General features: G+C 45.1%; 1 protein-coding gene across 2 annotated transcripts in view; it reads left to right on the forward strand.

Moving 5' to 3' along the window:
- ADAMTS12 (ADAM metallopeptidase with thrombospondin type 1 motif 12) overlaps positions 1–16,954 on the forward strand; it is a 292,985-nt gene that overhangs the window by 241,886 nt on the left and 34,145 nt on the right. For both annotated transcript variants that reach the window (XM_021696033.2, XM_021696038.2), the window contains 2 exons: positions 3,676–3,802; positions 11,477–11,687. In XM_021696033.2, coding sequence (XP_021551708.2) covers positions 3,676–3,802; positions 11,477–11,687 — 338 coding nt within the window. The remainder of the gene's footprint in view (positions 1–3,675; positions 3,803–11,476; positions 11,688–16,954) is intronic.

Here is a 16,954-nt window from a genome sequence, read left to right on the forward strand (position 1 = left end):
GTAGTTGGAATTTCTAGGTTCAAAGAGTGTAAATATGATGGTAATATTAAGAAACTTATTACCAAATTGATGCCCATAGTAAAAGAGTTACAAACAGGTAGTAGCAACCACTTTGTTTTGTTTTTGTTTTTACTGTTACTGTATTATTTTAGCCTTACACTTTGTCGCTGGGAAGCGTTCCGAATGTCCAAGGAAAATGGAGAATGTAACAACAAACTCTTGCATATCAGCCACTCAGCTTTCTCAGATCTTACTATTACTCATGCTTATTTCAATCTTCATGTTTAAAGAAAAAAAATTGCACAGATATACTTGAAGAGCTCTTCCCTGACTCCACTCCCTTTCCTTTTTCCCCAGAGCTAACTAGGGTCATGAAACCAGTATTTATTATTTTCATGCATGTTGTTAAATACTTTTATTATACATGTGAATAGCCATATACATTAAAAAATCTTGTTTCTCAGGCATTTAAGCTTTCTGTAAATAGTATCATACTCTATGTATCATTCGTTGTCTTGCTGGTTTTACTCAGTATTATGCTTTTGAGATAAATCCACACTAATGAAAGTAGCTCTAGTACATTCACTAAAGGGCTGTGTACTATTCCATGGTGCAAATATACAATGATTTTTACATTCCACTATTTTGCAGTTATAAACATTTTTGTAATGCTCTAATGAACACCTTTCCTCAGTATTATGAAAGCTCAGAATAACCGTTTGACATAGGTTTGACATACATTTGACATAAGTGCACATATCCTTGATAAAGCATGAGAATCACGGGGCACCTGGGGGGCTCAGTCAGTTAAGTGTCTGCCTGCTCAAGTCATGATCCTGGGGTCCTGGGATCGAGCCAGGCATCGGGCTCCCTGCTCCGTGGGGAGTCAGCTTCTCCCTCTCCCTCTGCTGCTCCCCCTGCTTGTGCTCTCTCACTCTCTCTGCCAAATAAATAAATAAAATCTTAAAAAAAAAAAAAAGCATGAGCATCACAAATAGGGACACACATTCGAATCTGACCCTGATGTGTGACCATATACCGATGTTGAGAAGACAATTCACTTCTTTGGAAAATCAAAGTCAGATACTTCTTTGACTATTTTAAAATTGCATTAATCTCAGTACTAATCCATCTGGCTTCATCCACTATAATTGTCAGGTAGGGTCAACCAAGTGAAGATACTGATCTCTAACAATATCTGGAAGATTTTTTTAATATTTAAGACTTCATAAAAATAATAGAAACATTTACTGAGATGGATTTAAGCATATGCTGTGGAATGAAGTTTATATAGTTTATCATACACATAAATAGAGAGTATTTGTCAGATAAATTACAAGTAATATATAGTGATAAACACCATTAATTCCAATAGAGAAACTGACACATCGTTATTAATTTTGCCCTATGCACTCAATGGTATCTGCCTGGCCAGTCCATCTGTTCAGCTCACTGCTGATCCAGCACATTGACCGTGCAATACTGTTAACTTTGCAACAGGGATTTTGTGTAATATTTTGTGCCCTTCTGCTACTTCTGGAGTCAGGAGCATTGAGCAAGGACACTTATCTTTGCTATTCATACGCAGAAACAAGCCTTTTGCGGGGGATATTTCCAACCTCTGAGAGTCACCTGACATTTTCATTTTAGGCTTTGACATTAAGAATTTGCCAAACTACCCAAAGTTTTCATGAAATTTCTAAGTACCTAAGCTTTTCTGTTTTTTTGTTCTACCACGGCAGGTACACGCCAGTGTTTCTGGCTTCAACCACTTCAGCCTGTATTCCACTGACATTGTCTAAGACATCTCTACAGGTGCTTGTGTCTACCCAAGGACTCCTTCCTTGTGCCATGGAGTTCCTTTTATAACGTTGCTTCCAGCTATTGACAGTGTTTTATTTATATGATGAAAGAAGAATAACACAGTCTTACCAGTTGAGAAAGCCTGAGTGGTTGAAAGGTTGCCTGTCTCTCCAAAAGAAGAAAATGCTGTTTTATTTAACAATAAAATATTGATTCAGGGATGCCTGGGTGGCTCGGTCGTTTGAGCATCTGCCTTCGGCTTAGGTCATGATCCCCGGGTTCTGGGATCGCGCCCCGTGTCAGGCTCCTTGCTCAGCGGGGAGCCTGCTTCTCCCTCTGCCTGCCACTCCCCTGCTTGAGCTCTTTGTCTCTCTCTCTCTGACAAATAAATAAATAAGAAAATCTTTTTTAAAAAACAAAAAAAAATTGAAAAGAAATATCGATTCATTTTAAAGGATTCGCTGACTCTATGACAACTCCCTCTGACATTTTTAAGTGCTGAGATGTGATCTCTGGCATCTGAGTATGAAAGCCAGCCTAGGAGATTGGGCTGGAACAACTCATGGGAGGTGGTGTGAGACGGCGAACAGGACAGCGGGTTCCAGGTCAGGTCCTGCAGCTGCGTGCCTGTGGGGAAACCCCTCCATGTGCCGAAGTGAGGCGGTGACCAGCTTTGTGGGTTCCTCGTGGCCTTTCCAATTTGGGAATTCTGTACACCAGTGAGCCCACTCAAGGCCTGGATGCCCTGAGAGTTCAGGGCGCCAAGATTTGTGCAAGCTGATTGCTCTGACTCCCCCCCGGGGGGGGGGTTTCCAGTCTTCGGTCTTCTCCCCTAGTGTTTCACATCAAACATTGAAGCATTACCCTCTCAAGATGCATGATGACTCTCTTCTCATTATCCGTGCGCTTCTCCATCAGTGACATTCTGGTCGCTCCTCTAACCTCTCTTGCTAACGATGTCTTACTTAGCAGAACTGTGGTCCCTTTCCTCTCTCAACCTTTGTGGCTTCACTGTGCCCTCATTTCTTCATCTTGCACATAGCGAATAATGGCAATGTTGACCTCATTGGATTGTTGTGAGGTTTGGGTTATTATATATCAAAATAGATAATGAGTAACCCACATTTTTATATATTTGTGTATGTCTATATATATTTGTCTATTTGTATACACATACAGTTTTGAACAGTGCCTGGGACAAGGCAAGCACTGGGTGTGTTCGCTATTATTATTTTTCCAAAGTTAAACCCAGCTTACAGATGTGCTTGGTTTGCGTGTGGAACCTGCCACTCCGCCCCCCCCCCCCCGCCCCCATGCTCCTCTTACTCACATTACCGACCTGGTCTCAGGGGGCAATGATATTATCAGTCCCTGCTATCAAACCCTCTAGTTTGGAAACATAGCCTCTCAAACTTTATAACATTCTTTTGAATTTTATTCCTGTCTTTCAGAGTTTCCTAATATAAAGCTCCTTACCTTTTCTGTTCCTTTATTAAACTGTAGCAATTGTATTATAACACCTGGTGATAATATCTGCTTTCGTTATTTAAAATCTCACTTTGTTTTTATTTGGCGTATATGTGTTCATCTTGTCTCCACAGCTAGATTAGAATCTATATGTTAGATTATGTATTAATCCACCTGTATTATCGGTAGTCCTTCTCAAGCACGATCTCTTCCACCCACTGGCAGCCTCAGCATGGGTAGCTTAGAGACCCCATTCCTCATCCACACTTTAGAAACCATACACCCTATGGACAACTTTCCCATCCCCCGTAAGCACGATCACTTGACATGGCCAGAGGCCTCCCCTGACACTAAGCATGTGGGCTCAGGATTTAATATGTGTGAACCCTTCTGCCCGACCCCCAGGTATTCGCCGCCAGACTGCCCATTGTGTGAAGAAGGGCCACGGGATGGTGAAAGCCACTTTTTGTGACCCAGAAACACAGCCCAATGGGAAACAGAAGAAGTGCCACGAAAAGGATTGTCCGCCCAGGTAAGCACTGATAAGAATTGGAGCTCTGTGTGTCGGCTTAGAAAGATGTGTGATTGGGGTGCCTGGGTGGCTCAGTCGGTTGAGTGCCTGGCTCTGAGAGCGCCTGGCTCAGGTCATGATCGCAGGGTCGTGAGATCGAGCCCCAAGTTGGGCTCCGAAGTGGGCATGGAAACTGCTTAAGACTCTCTCCCTCTCCCTCTGCCCTGCAAGCGCTTTCCCTCTCTTTCTTAAAAAAAAAAAAGCATGATGTCTGATTTAATAGTAATCTAATGCTCAGTGATAAAGGAGACTTGTGAGGCTTTGTTATTAGAATAAGTACAGGGAAACTTACAGGTTCCTGAGGCTGTGCTGTAGGATGCCGCCGAAAGCTGTGAGTGAGGACATCTTCTCTCCACAGAGCAGTATTTCTTACAAAGCCAGTGTGTTCTGTGTTTGTCTGTTTGGTAAGCCTAAGTCTCAGGGTGTTGTTGAAGAGAATGCTATATGGATCCCCCCAACGTTTTTGAGTTAACGGGTGCAGCTTTTCCGAGAGCACTGTGCCGGTCAGCGGTGGCGTCCCCCTTCAGACCACATGCCCATCTGCACGTAAGGCAGCCTGCAAGAGTGGCCATCCAGAGCCGGCTTCCCCAGTGTCAGCGCCGCTGACATTCGAGAGGGTAACTCGGTTGTGGGGCTATGCTGTAGCGTGGTAGGATGTTTAGTGGCACCCCTGGCCTGTATCCGCTTAGATGTTAGTAGCAACTTCCCCCCCTTCCTCTGGGTTGTCACAACCAAAAATATCTTCAGACATTGCCAAGTGTCTTGTAGAGGGCAAAAGCACCCTTGGTTGAGAACCAGCGTTATAGAGCTATTTGCTTGCAGCTCACCATATTGGTTCTAGATACTGGAATCCCACAAGGTGGCTGGAATGTTATTAGGGGCTTAGGTAAAAGAGAGAGAGAGAGAGAAAAAAAAAAACAAGAAGGAGGAGGAGGAGGAGGGAGAGAGGCAGAGAGAGGGGAGGGAGAGAGAGAAGGAAGGAAGGGAAGGGAGAAAGAAAGAATTAATTCTGGAGAGAGTCTTCATTCTCTAGTGACCTCAAGTAGGGCTGCGCTTAGGTTGCAGATTCCATCAGGCATTCATTCCAATCCTAAGAAGACACACTAAAAGGAGTTTAGTTAAACAGGAGGGGACTCATTGGTATTATAAATCAAACAAGTGGGGCGCCTGGGTGACTCATTCAGTTAAGCGTCCAACTCTTGATTTCGGCTCAGGTCATGATCTTAGGGTTGTGAGATGAAGCCCTGGGTTGGGCTCCGAGCTGGGCGTGGAGCCTGCTTGAGATTCCCTGTCTTCCTCTGCCCCACCCCTGCCCCACCCTCATGCATTTTCTTTCTTCCTTTAAAAAAAAAAAAAAAAAAATTAATTAAAATAAATAAACAAGTGACTAACTGAACTCTAAATAAGAGCCAGAAGAATGTGATAAATCCGGAAGAACTGGGTAAAAAGAAGAGTCCAGACAAGGCAGGCAATGTTGGTCTCTGGTGGGGGCAGACAGGTGGGACCCAGCAGCTGGAGCCAGAAGATTTATTCTCAGTCCAGCTCTGTGGTTCCTGACAGAGAAGGAGGGGGCTGTGAGGGGGGAGCAGGACCCGCCCTGCCTCACCTCACCATGGTCACCTTCCCTGGGCTTTGTCTGTAGCCGCACTTTCTATCATTTCTCCTCCGGGAAGAGGGAGCCAGGAAGGAGGCACGTTTCTTGGGGCTCATCGCTAGACCGTGGCTCTGCGGGGCTCGTGTGCTTCCTCACACTCCGTCTCCCTCAAGGTTATTGACCTTCTACCAGTAAATTCCTGTTGCACTCCTGGGACGCTCACGCCTGGGGTTCTCGCCTCGCTTTTCAAAGACACTTGCTCTGATGGGCTGATACCCTCTCAAAACCACAGCTGTTTATTTCCTGGCTCTAATTTTGTCCCTGGCGTTCAGGTTCTCATTTTCATCGTATTACATAGTCTCCCTCAGCCTGACTCTTGCCAGCAAATATTTATTAAGCTTCTGTTACTTCCCACGAGAGACACAGTGGTGATTATAGCCATACAACAGTTACCGTTTATTGAGCGCTGACGTGGTGTGATACCAAAAACACAGTATATTCGGTCTCTGCCCCTGACACATGCAGGTGCTGGGGGGCGCTGTGCAGAGGGTGTAGAAGCTCTGCCATATTTCCCCTGGACCCTGCCCTGTGCACCTCTTCCACCTGGCTGTTCCTGAGTTGTATCCTTTTATAATAAACCAGTCATCTAGTAAGTAAAATGTTTTCTTGAGTTCTGTGAGCCCCTCTAGCAAATTATCAAACCCTTGGCAGGGGTTGTGGGAACCCCTGATTCATAGTCAGCTGGGGAGCAGCACAGATGCCCGCCTGGATGTGAAGAGTAGGGGTGGGGGCAGTGTCGTGGGGCTGAGCCCTTAACCTGCCCAGTCTGTGCTAACCCCAGATAGTAAGGGTCAGAATTGCTTGGTGTGCAAAACCCACACATTTGTTGAAACAGAAGTAATGTGAAAGTAGAGAGGAAGAAAACAGTGGGTTTTAGGTTTTTTTTGGTTTTTTTTTTTTAAAGAGAGAGCAGTAGGGGGGCTGGACAGAGGGAGAAGGATAGAGAGAATCTTAAGCAGGCTCCCTGCCCAGCCTAGAGCCTGATGCAGGGCTCAATCTCATGACCTTGAGATAATGACCTGAGCTGAAATCCAGAGTCAGACTGGTAACCAACTGAGCCACCCAGGCACCCTGAAAACAGTGGGGTTTTTAAGCATCTCCTTCATGTCTGATGATGTTTTAGAGATACCTTATATCTTCTCTTTATTGTTCTCAACTACTCAGAAAAATAACTATTATTATGTAATTTTTATAGAGGAAGAAATTTTCCTTACCTCACTCAGTATCATACAACTAGCAGAGGTTCAAACCCAGGGCTGTCTAGCTATAAGTCTGTGGCCTCCATTACATACCCCCAAAGACAGGCACATACCTCTCCCCCATCCAGGCTGTGTCCAAAGCAAAGCAAGCACTGTGCTAGGTGTGGTGGGCTCTGAAGGTTCTTGATGCAGACACTCACCTGCTGGGGCCAAGATAGAGCTCTGGGGACATGGGCTATGTATATAAAAGCAACACAGTCAAAGAAGATTCTGGTATCAGCTCTGGCTTTAGAACAGACATCAATCTGTTGCTGACATTTTCTTATTTACCTGTGGCTGAAAACTTGGCCTCACTCTTTTCAGAATTCAGCTTCCATAAGGGTGGTTATCTTACGTGAGTCCACACTCCAACTATCAAAATTTCTAGTTGGAGGTGACTTTACTGTAAGGTATTACTGGTGTGAGAGGGTGAAGGATGTTGGGGCAAGAGTCCAGAGGCTGAAGGACTCTTGGGGAAAGGCTGAGCTGAGGGGGAAGCCCATGGACACAGAAGTGGAGCCTTGATAAAGGAATTCTTACAAGATACCAGCTGAGCTCTGTGGACTTGAAGCTGGCCCTCGGTGAAGTCATGGGACAGGTTGGAAGGACATCTCCATCTGGATCCCTGCAGCCTGCAAATGTCACCTCATTTGGAAGAAGGGTCTTTGCAGATGTTATTAAATTAAAGCATCTTGAAATGGGGATATTATCAGCAATTATCCACTTGGGCCCCAAATGTCATTGCAAGGGTCCTTATAAGAGAGAGGCAAAGGGAAATTGCACACACACACACACACACATACACACCACACACACACCCGGTGGTATGAAGACAGAACAGACAGATTTGAAGACACCAGCCTTAAAGACTGGGGGGTTGGTCCCCAAGCTGAGGGATGCAGGCAGCCACCACAAACTGAAAGAGACAAAGAACAGATCTTCTGTAGAGCCTCTAGGGGGAACGTAGCCCTGCTAGCACCTTGATTTCATCCCAGTAACACTGATTTTAGGACTATAATAAACAAGATTTGGCTTCTAGAACTGTAAGAAACCAGATTTTTGTTGTTTGAAGCCACCAAGTTTGTGGTAATTTGTTGCAGCAACCACAGGAAATTAATGGTGGCAGCTTAACGCAAGCGAAGAGGAGAGATTCCCCCAGCCCAGTGATAGATGCTCCAGAACTTGGAAAACCCTGGGATTGGGGCTTCTTGGAATGTGTGGCAAAGAATTTTTTTTTATTATGTTATGTTAATCACCATACATTACATCATTAGTTTTTGATGTAGCGTTCCATGATTCATTGTTCGAAGAATTTTTTGGAATAGCACAAATAGGTCACTTCCCAAGGCATCTCGCAACCAGGCAGGCTACCAGATGCATATTCATGGGCAAGGCAAGCTGTTGTCAGGGCGAGACCAGCAGCCAGCCATGGGGACCCCTTACTCAAAGCCCTGCCTCCTGGCCACTGTCCCCATGGTCCTTGCCCTCCTTGGGGCTTTGTAGTTAGTTGACGTGTCTTTATGTCTTCGTTCTAAAAGCAGCATTGTTAGAACAAGGCAAGTGATACCTTTTCCCCCTGGAAGGCTTCTTAAACTGAGCGCATGGATGCAGCTTGTTGATTCAGAGCAACCTTCTGAAATGGACCAGGGACGCAGCCTCCTCTCCCACCGTCAGTACCAAAGCCCCGGTGGCAGTGAGAAAGGAGGTGCTGTGGCCGCAGGCGGCCGCTGGGCAGTCCCGGCCAGGACAGGTGTGCCTTCCGGCGCCCAGGTGTTTTCGGTGAGCTGAGCGTCGGTTTTGCAGCTGCGGTCTCTGTCTTTGCACATCGTTGCGCTTCAGGGGAGCAAGACAGCCCATTCCGTTCCCCAGCTTCTGCTCTTACATTGGAAACATAATTTGCTGCAATTCCCTCCAAACAATTTGAAAATTATACTTAAGAAGAGGGAAGCATAGCAATCAAACAGACCTTTTTGAATCATTGTCATTGGTAGAATTTTTTGCTTCTTAAAGCCTCCCACTCTGTTGTTATAGTGAGAATCTTTGCTAGAGCCCCAGTCCATAGGACTTTTTTTTTTTTTTTTAAAGATTTTATTTATTTATTTGAGACAGAGAGAATGAGAGAGAGAGCACATGAGAGGGGGGAGGGTCAGAGGGAGAAGCAGGCTCCCTGCCGAGCAGGGAGCCTGATGCGGGACTCGATCCAGGGACTCCAGGATCATGACCTGAGCCGAAAGCAGTCGCTTAACCAACTGAGCCACCCAGGCGCCCCATAGGACTTTTTAAAAAAGATTTTATTTACTTATTTGAGAGAGAAACAGAAAGAGAGAGAGCATGAGCTGAGGGGGGGAGGAGGGAGGGGGGAAGGGCGGCGGTGGGGAGCAGACCATGGGAGAGGGAGAAGCAGACTCCCTGCTGATCAGGGAGCCAGACCTGGGGCCCCATCCCAGGATCCCAAGATCATGATCTGAGCCAAAATCAGCTGCTTAACCAACTGAACCACCCAGGCGCCCCCCCCATAGGACTTTTACATTGTAACTGGGGTGGTGAGATTGACTGCTGTAGGGGGTCTAAAGAACAGTAAGAAACAGTACATGATGTGTGGTGAGTGTCATCAGCATTCTGGTAAGATAAAGATCAATAGCAAAACCAGAACAAATCAGGGAAGGTTGTTGTTAATTCTGTGCTGATTAAGCCAGGGAGGTTGTCTTGTTGGGGTGAATAAATAGGCTGGGTTTTTGTCCTGCTGAGTTCTTTGCATTACATTGCCCTTCTCACCAATCCCTCAGGGCATTTCAACAGCCTTCTGTCACATTTATAGATTTCCTATAAATAGAAAAACAATATTCTATTATACATCTCCTGGAAATCTGGCATTATGGCAGACATCAAAAAGTGAAATGGACGAGAGACAACAACTTGACAGTAGTTCCTGAGCCCTGAGCCTGGAAGACCTTTGCTGGGAAATATTAAAGAAAGGGAGGTGCTGTTTTCACTTTAAACTAGTGACAAACAGATGCAAAATGTCCCCAGGGGACTGTGGGGGAGATCCCAGAAAGAGAAAATATAGGGAGGTTCATTATCACTTTGTGGGGACACAGCTGAAAGCCTGGTAGCAAGTAATTCGAAAAATTACATTTTTTTTGTCCACTCAGGTTATTAAAGGCCTTCCAGAATGACATTTTATATATTCGGTAACATTCCTGGCTTCCCCCAGACATGTCAGAAGTAGGGTGAAGTAACTAGATTCATAATTACCAAAGTGGGCGTTCCTTTGGTTTCACATCATGTGGTTCCAGTATTAGCTCTTTATCCACACAAGATAGCCAGATGATAAACACTAAGGAATAAGGGAGTAAACTTATTTATTATTATTACTTAATAAATAAATGAATAACTCATCTTAATTACATAATTATAGATGTTAAACACTAAAGAATAAATAAGTAATCCTTATAACTTAAAAGTAACTGATTAAAGAATATAACAAAATCAAGGAATAGCTTTCTTCATATATTTTTAACCTGAGATTAAAAGTGTGAGACTCAAAAGTTTTATCCCAATAAATCCAATACTTACTAACTATAAATCATAGTACAAACTTTTGTCTTCTTCAAAAGTCCATACTGTCTCAAGGACAGAAGTCTTCCTTAAATTCAGGAACAAAAGACTTCACATGCTGTACTATTTTCCCATGAAAAATAAAAGCATTCCATTTTATTACTGCACAGAGAGCCAAAGAAGTGGGCCGTACTTTCCAACAATGGTGAACCCAAACCACACTGGATCAAGACACTTGTTCTCCCTTCCGTGCTGGGGAAGATTTACACAGTGATGGAGAAGGGGAAACAGAGAGGGCTCCCTGCCACTTTTCAAAAGCTATTTCTACGTAGCCACAGGGTCAACCTCCTAGAATCTGTAGTAAGTCATCCACGATAAGGGGCCAGAGAAAGAACTCGCATCCCTGTTTTTCCACAGTGAATCCAGAGTATTTATTTAGCAAACCGTGTCAACACTTTGACTTGTCACGAATAGCTGAGAAGTAAGAAATTATTTTGTTTCTTCTTTTTCTCCTGCTTTCTTATCAAAGGGACCTGTGAAACTAGGAGTAGGTAGACTGGAGGAGATGGGGAGAATGAAGGCAGTGCCTCCGACTGACCATCTCCTAAATAACTGAAAATCAGCAATTGTTTCAGTACCTGCTTCAGAGAAGAAAAGAAAAACATTCAGTTAGGAGCCAGGGGACCTACATTCTATGAGATTCTTTTACTCGGTAGCAACCGTCAAAATAACAACAAATAATTACAGATGATCAAGTTCTATTACGTGTCGGCTCTGTACGGTGCACTACGTATAAATCTGGTATTTTGTTTAATCTACAATACTCCTATAAAGTCAGTATTGCCTTATGCACTTAACAGATGAGGAAAGTAAGGCTTAAACTTGCTTGACGTGATGCTGTAATAACAGAAAACTAGACCTCAGTGTTCTTGACTGTAAAGAGAGAGGGCGTTGTTGTTTTTTTTTCATTCAGAGACACTGTTAAGTAGCATCCCCTCTTGCCGGGTGCTCTGGGGAACTCGAGCCGTGACTGCACAAACCAGCTGTGGCCCTGTCTTCCTCTAACGGGCTGGAGTAACTCCAAGGCCGCCCAGCTCTGCGACCTGCACTTCTGCTCCCGGTTCCTCTTTCCTGTGGCTGAACTGAATGTGTCCATATACTTTTGGTGTCCGTGTGCGCCTGCAGGTGGTGGGCCGGGGAGTGGGAAGCATGCTCAGCAACGTGTGGGCCCCACGGAGAGAAGAGGCGGACGGTGTTGTGCATCCAGACCATGGGCTCTGATGAGCAGGCTCTCCCGGCTAAAGACTGCCAGCACCTGCTGAGGCCCAAGACCCTCATTTCCTGCAACAGAGACATCTTGTGTCCATCAGACTGGACAGTAGGCAACTGGAGTGAGGTGAGCGTCATCACTTCCCCACCCCTGCCTCTTCAGTAACCAACCCAAAGTGGCTCGAAAGAAAATTGCACGATGGCTGGTGTGTATCACCTCTGGCCGGTTTCCTGCATTTCTGCCTGCCTTGTATCCGATCTTGCTTCTTTTCTGTTCTTACAGGATTTGCTTCTCACTTGTCCAGGAGTCAGACACCTGCCAGGGATGAGCTGGACCCCATTTGCCCAGGCTCTCAACAGCTAATGGGTGCATTGTCAGGATTTTTTGCTGTCCCGTTGTTAAACCATCGGCAGCAAATCAAGAGCTAGGTTGTTAAACACTTACATTTCTGTTTCCCTGAAACCGTGAGAGTTAAAACCGGACGAGTGTTGCCGTAATAGTAGAATGGTAGGCAGTGTACTTGACACTTGAAGAAGCCCCTCGAATCGTCTGTCTCTTCGGCATGGGTCAAGGCCGGACCTGACCGAGGTTTAGAACGTGTACTGTTATTAGCCACATAAATTCAAATAAGTGTTGTTGCATTTTCCCAAAATTGATCTGATCAGATCCTCTAAGTATACTTAGAAATCAGTGGGCTAGGAGGTCACGAAAAGCTCCCAGGCTTCATTTTTCTTTAGGTCACCATGGAACCTGGTGCTGTCATGCCTGGTGCTCCCGGAGTCCACTGGGTGGAGCCTTTTTTCTCCAAAAGTCCTGGAGTCTCCAGGGGCCTTGCTCTACTTCCCGGGGGCACACTGCAGTTCAGTGACCTCAGGAATGACTACAAGTTACATGATTTTTTAAACTAACAGTCCAGACTTTATGGGTGGATGCTGACTTCTTCTGAGCTTCCTTGGAAAGCCCTGTCCTTTTCGTTAATAATGCGACCACTGACCAGAATGTCGTAGGAACTCCTCTTAGGACTCACCTTCAGACAAATGGAAAATATTTGATTCAGGAGAACGCAGTAAGTACCATCTGTACTAATAAAGGTACTCCAAAGTATTACGTAAAGAAGAATTTGAACATTTGTATCAGCAAAGGTGCCATCTCTGAAGCTCTTCGAGAGCAGAAAACACTCATTTGAATACAGCACTGTGATAACCTTATTTCCAGAACTTTATTTCATTAGCTCACAGTCACAGTTTAGGTTTATTTAGCTTCTAAATCTGTTGCAGAATGCTTTCTTGGTATCGAGGTGAAAATAAAAAGAAAATGGCAAGTATGTTTCCTGTGTTGTAAGAACTTCCTATCAAATGGAAGAGATGGGACCAAAAACCGAAAGGAAGGAAGGTAGAGAGAGAGAGACAGAGACAGAGACAGAGAGAAAGAAAGAGAGAAAGAAAGAAAAATACCAGCAAAGAAAACATACCTGCAAACTAATAGCATACTACGAATCTGTGCACATATCAGCAACGGGGCTGATCCTGGGAGGGGGCAGTGAGAGCCTGTGGCCGGCCTGGCCTGTTAGGCCACCACCAGCCTGGATTGCTATAAATTACAGTGTTGTCAAAATAAGGCTGGACAAGGTATCGTGACTGGTCCATTACATCTGTTTACTATTTTGGGCTGCATCCAAAGCAGTCCATAATTCTTGTCGAGTAGAATTTACTAATTGCCAGATTCTTTGTGCTTTTTTAAAGGACTACAATTACATATTTGGCTGAGAAGTTCTTCTTACTGTGCTCATGTTTATGGGGAACAAAATGATGTGCCTTAACTGGAGAACAAGGGACAAAAAGTTGGCACGATGTGACAAGTACTCGTGTCTGTGGTCCCAAATACAGGCCATTGCATAGTGTATTGTGAGCAGACATGGGATTCAGTTTCTGGCTTCCACTGGATGGAGTTGAGCAGAAAGGCTGAGCCCTGGGATGCTGTCATGAGAGGTGCTTTTAGTTAAATCAGCATGGAAATATTCACCCAGTGGCTCTCCCTTTCTTCCCTCTGCTGTCCTGCTAATGTCTGTACATGTGAGCCCTCTAATGAGCTTTTCTGGAATATGAGGAAATGTCTCTGATAGTCTAACTAGGCCCAGATACATTTTTAAGAGAGATGATGCAGTGCTGTATTCTTGCTATCATAGTATTTATGGTCTGGATCTTGTCTTGAGATTGGCATTAATTGACGCAGGATATAGCGCTCCAGAGATACCTCATGATTTGGTCTGTACTGGGCTGTCTGGGTCACCCTGGATGTTGGAAGCTAGGAGGTAACTGGGCCAAAAGATCCAAGAACTCTGAGGCTCCTGCTGAGTCATCCTCTCTGGGCTGACTTCCCTTCCCTGCCAAGACACCTCTGCCAACCCAAGCAACGAGAGAAGGGTGGGCTCAGTTGTGCCAGGCTGGCACCCTCATCCCTGACCCAGCAGGGGTCTGAAGGAGGCCCTGGCGAGAGCTGGGAGGCCCTTTCTGCCCGTCTGACCAGGCCTTCCCTCTCTAGGCTCATGCTCTGAACACTGACTCCTACCCCCAATCTCAGATTTCACCAAGAATCTTGCTCTGTTTTCACCCAATCTACTTTCTGGGCGTGAAGGGTAAAGAAGGAGGACTGGAGGGCGCCTGGGTGGCTCAGTCGTTGGGCATCTGCCTTCGGCTCAGGTCATGATCCCAGGGTCCTGGGATCGAGTCCCACATCGGGCTCCCTGCTCAGCGGGAGGCCTGCTTCTCCCTCTCCCACTCCCCCTGCTCGTGTTCCTGTTCTCGCTGTCTCTCTCTGTCATATAAATAAATAAAATCTTTAAAAAAAAAAAAAAAAAAGAAGGAGGACTGGATTTGTTGTAAATCTGTGGCCCCCATTTTTATTAGGTATACTGCTTCAGTGACATGCCTTGTCTAGTGGTGAAGGACATGCACGGTCTCAGGGGTATGGGTCCCTGGGTTCGAATCCTGGCTCTGCCACTTATTAGATGTGTGACTTTAATCTCTTTGTGATTCCTTTTAGTTTTCTCTGGCTTGTTTTCTCCATCCATGAAGCAGGAATAACAGCAGTACTTAGACCCAAGAGACGCTATGAGGATGAAATGAGTTAATAGTTCCAAACTTCTTACTAGAACAGTGCCTGGGACATAGTAAGCTGTAGATACAGTCATTTCCTAGCAGAGTAAGTAGATGGGAATAACATCATCTATCATTTGTTGAGTGCTTTTCACACTGTAGGGTTCGTTTCATTTAACGTTTAGGATAACTCCATGAGGTTGATGTTCATGAATTCCCCTCTTACTCCTGGCAGTTAGACACTAATAGATTTAGTGGGAGAGTAATTTTCCTAGGTTTTCTAGCTCTGACAATCCCTAATTTTGTGGCCTTGAGCTAGTTTTAACCCCCCCCCCCCCCGTGAAGATAATCCACCGAAGCCCTTTGAGCAGTGTCCACAAATAGTGTTTGCTAAATGGTAACTTCATTTTCAAGCAAGAAGGCCAGTGTCTATCCTCTATGCTACCTGATTTTGTAAGCCTTGTCCAGTTGGTGGCACCCAGATGCCCTGACAGAATTGATCTGTGCCCCTCTGCATTTTCATCTAGACCCTCGCCCCAAGGTCAGGGCCATTTTCTGCATGGAGCACTGTAAGCATGAGGGTTGGGTCAAGGGTCTACAGAAATGTTTGAGTCCTAACGAAAAAGCTAATGGATGGTTTCCGTAAAAACAAAGGACACAGCAAAATCATAAATCAGTATTGAATTACATATTAATGGCAGGTATCCACTGGATACTTACTGGTATTACTATTAAACACTTTTATAGGTATTAACACAATACCTCCTAAAAGCCTTACTAACCTCATTTTACAGGTGAAGAAACTGAGACATAGAGATGTTTAGAGACTCGTCCTTTAAGCAGTGGAGCCAGGATTTGAATGCAGAGTTTTACTGGGAACACTCTGCCATATGCATCTCACACGTCTACAAAATACAACAATCTGACAGCCCGTAGTATTCATAAAAAATCATATTATGTTTGGAAACAATTTAGAGATCAGCTTTTGTCACTTTGCTGGAATTCCAGACTAAGCTTAACGATTGCTGAGAAATCAGAGCCCTCTTAAATAAGTTGCTCCCCCCCCCAAATACTTCTAAAGCAAAAGAAGAAAAAGCCTTTCAGATGGTTTTTAGAGCAAAAAAAAAAAATTATGATATTTCCCTTGAGACTAGAGATGTTTTTTTAACATACTTGACGGGGCGTGGGGCGGCCCCTAAGCCCTTTGTGTGCCTGATGAAAGCACACAGACAAATGAACAAAACAATTAACCAACTTAGACTCTGTAAAGTGCAAAGTGGTTCACATGGGTGTTGGAGCCTCCGAGTGACCAGAGAAACTAGATGCTGATGTTCGCAAACAATCTCTCCTGCCTCCTCAGACAGAATCGCCCACAGCGAACGCCAGCAGCGTGTCTGTGGCTAAACGAGAAGCAAAGGGAACTCTTGTGTGAAGCCTCACAGAGATGCCTGCAGACCGAAGGAGGACGGAGCAGGAGGGCGAGGAGACACTTCTGAGTCGCTTACCTGTGGTACTCCCCAGTTTGAGTTAAGGTCCAAGGCACTTCTGTGGGGCTGGACCACCTCGTCCTGTGGCAGGGGATGTCTGTGTGCACCAGCATGTCAGTGCCCCTCGGGTGTCAGCAGCCTGTGCTTTGCCCGGTTTCCTGGAGAACACATACAGGCATCCTCGTTTGACACAAGTACTCACAGAAAACCAGTTGGGGGCCATGTTGATTCTCTTCATCCTGTCTGATATACTTTTTAAATTATCTAGGGTACTATATTAGTTTGCTAGGGCTGCCATGACAGAGAACCGCAAACGGGGTGGTTTAAACAACAGAAATGTATCATCTCATAGCTCTGGAGGCCAGAAGTCCAAGATCAAGGTGTTGGCAGAGTTGGTTCCTTCTCGAGGCTGTGAGGGACAGTCTGTTCCATGCCTTCCAGCTTCTGGTGGCCTTTGACTTCCTTGGCTTGTAGTTGTCAACACCCTGATCTCCGCTTTCATCTTCAGTGGCATTGTCCCTATGTGTGTGTCTCTGTATCTGAATTCCCCTTTTTATAAGGACAGTGGTCATATTGGATTAAGACCCACCTGGGGACCTCATTTTAACTTGATTACCTCTGTAAAGGCGCCATGTCCAAATAAGTCTCCATTCTGAGGTCTAGGGGGAGGGGGTGGGCAGGGGTTAAGACTCCAGTATATCTTTTTGTGGGGGGACACAGTTCAACCCATAAGAGCTACCTAAGTTTTTCAGCTTACTTTCAAAGCTGGTTTTAGCATTAGATCCAATCATTCATTTATAAATTCCCGAGA

The sequence above is a fragment of the Neomonachus schauinslandi genome, chromosome 7 (genome assembly GCF_002201575.2).
Source record: "Neomonachus schauinslandi chromosome 7, ASM220157v2, whole genome shotgun sequence".
NCBI classification, from domain to species: domain Eukaryota; kingdom Metazoa; phylum Chordata; class Mammalia; order Carnivora; family Phocidae; genus Neomonachus; species Neomonachus schauinslandi.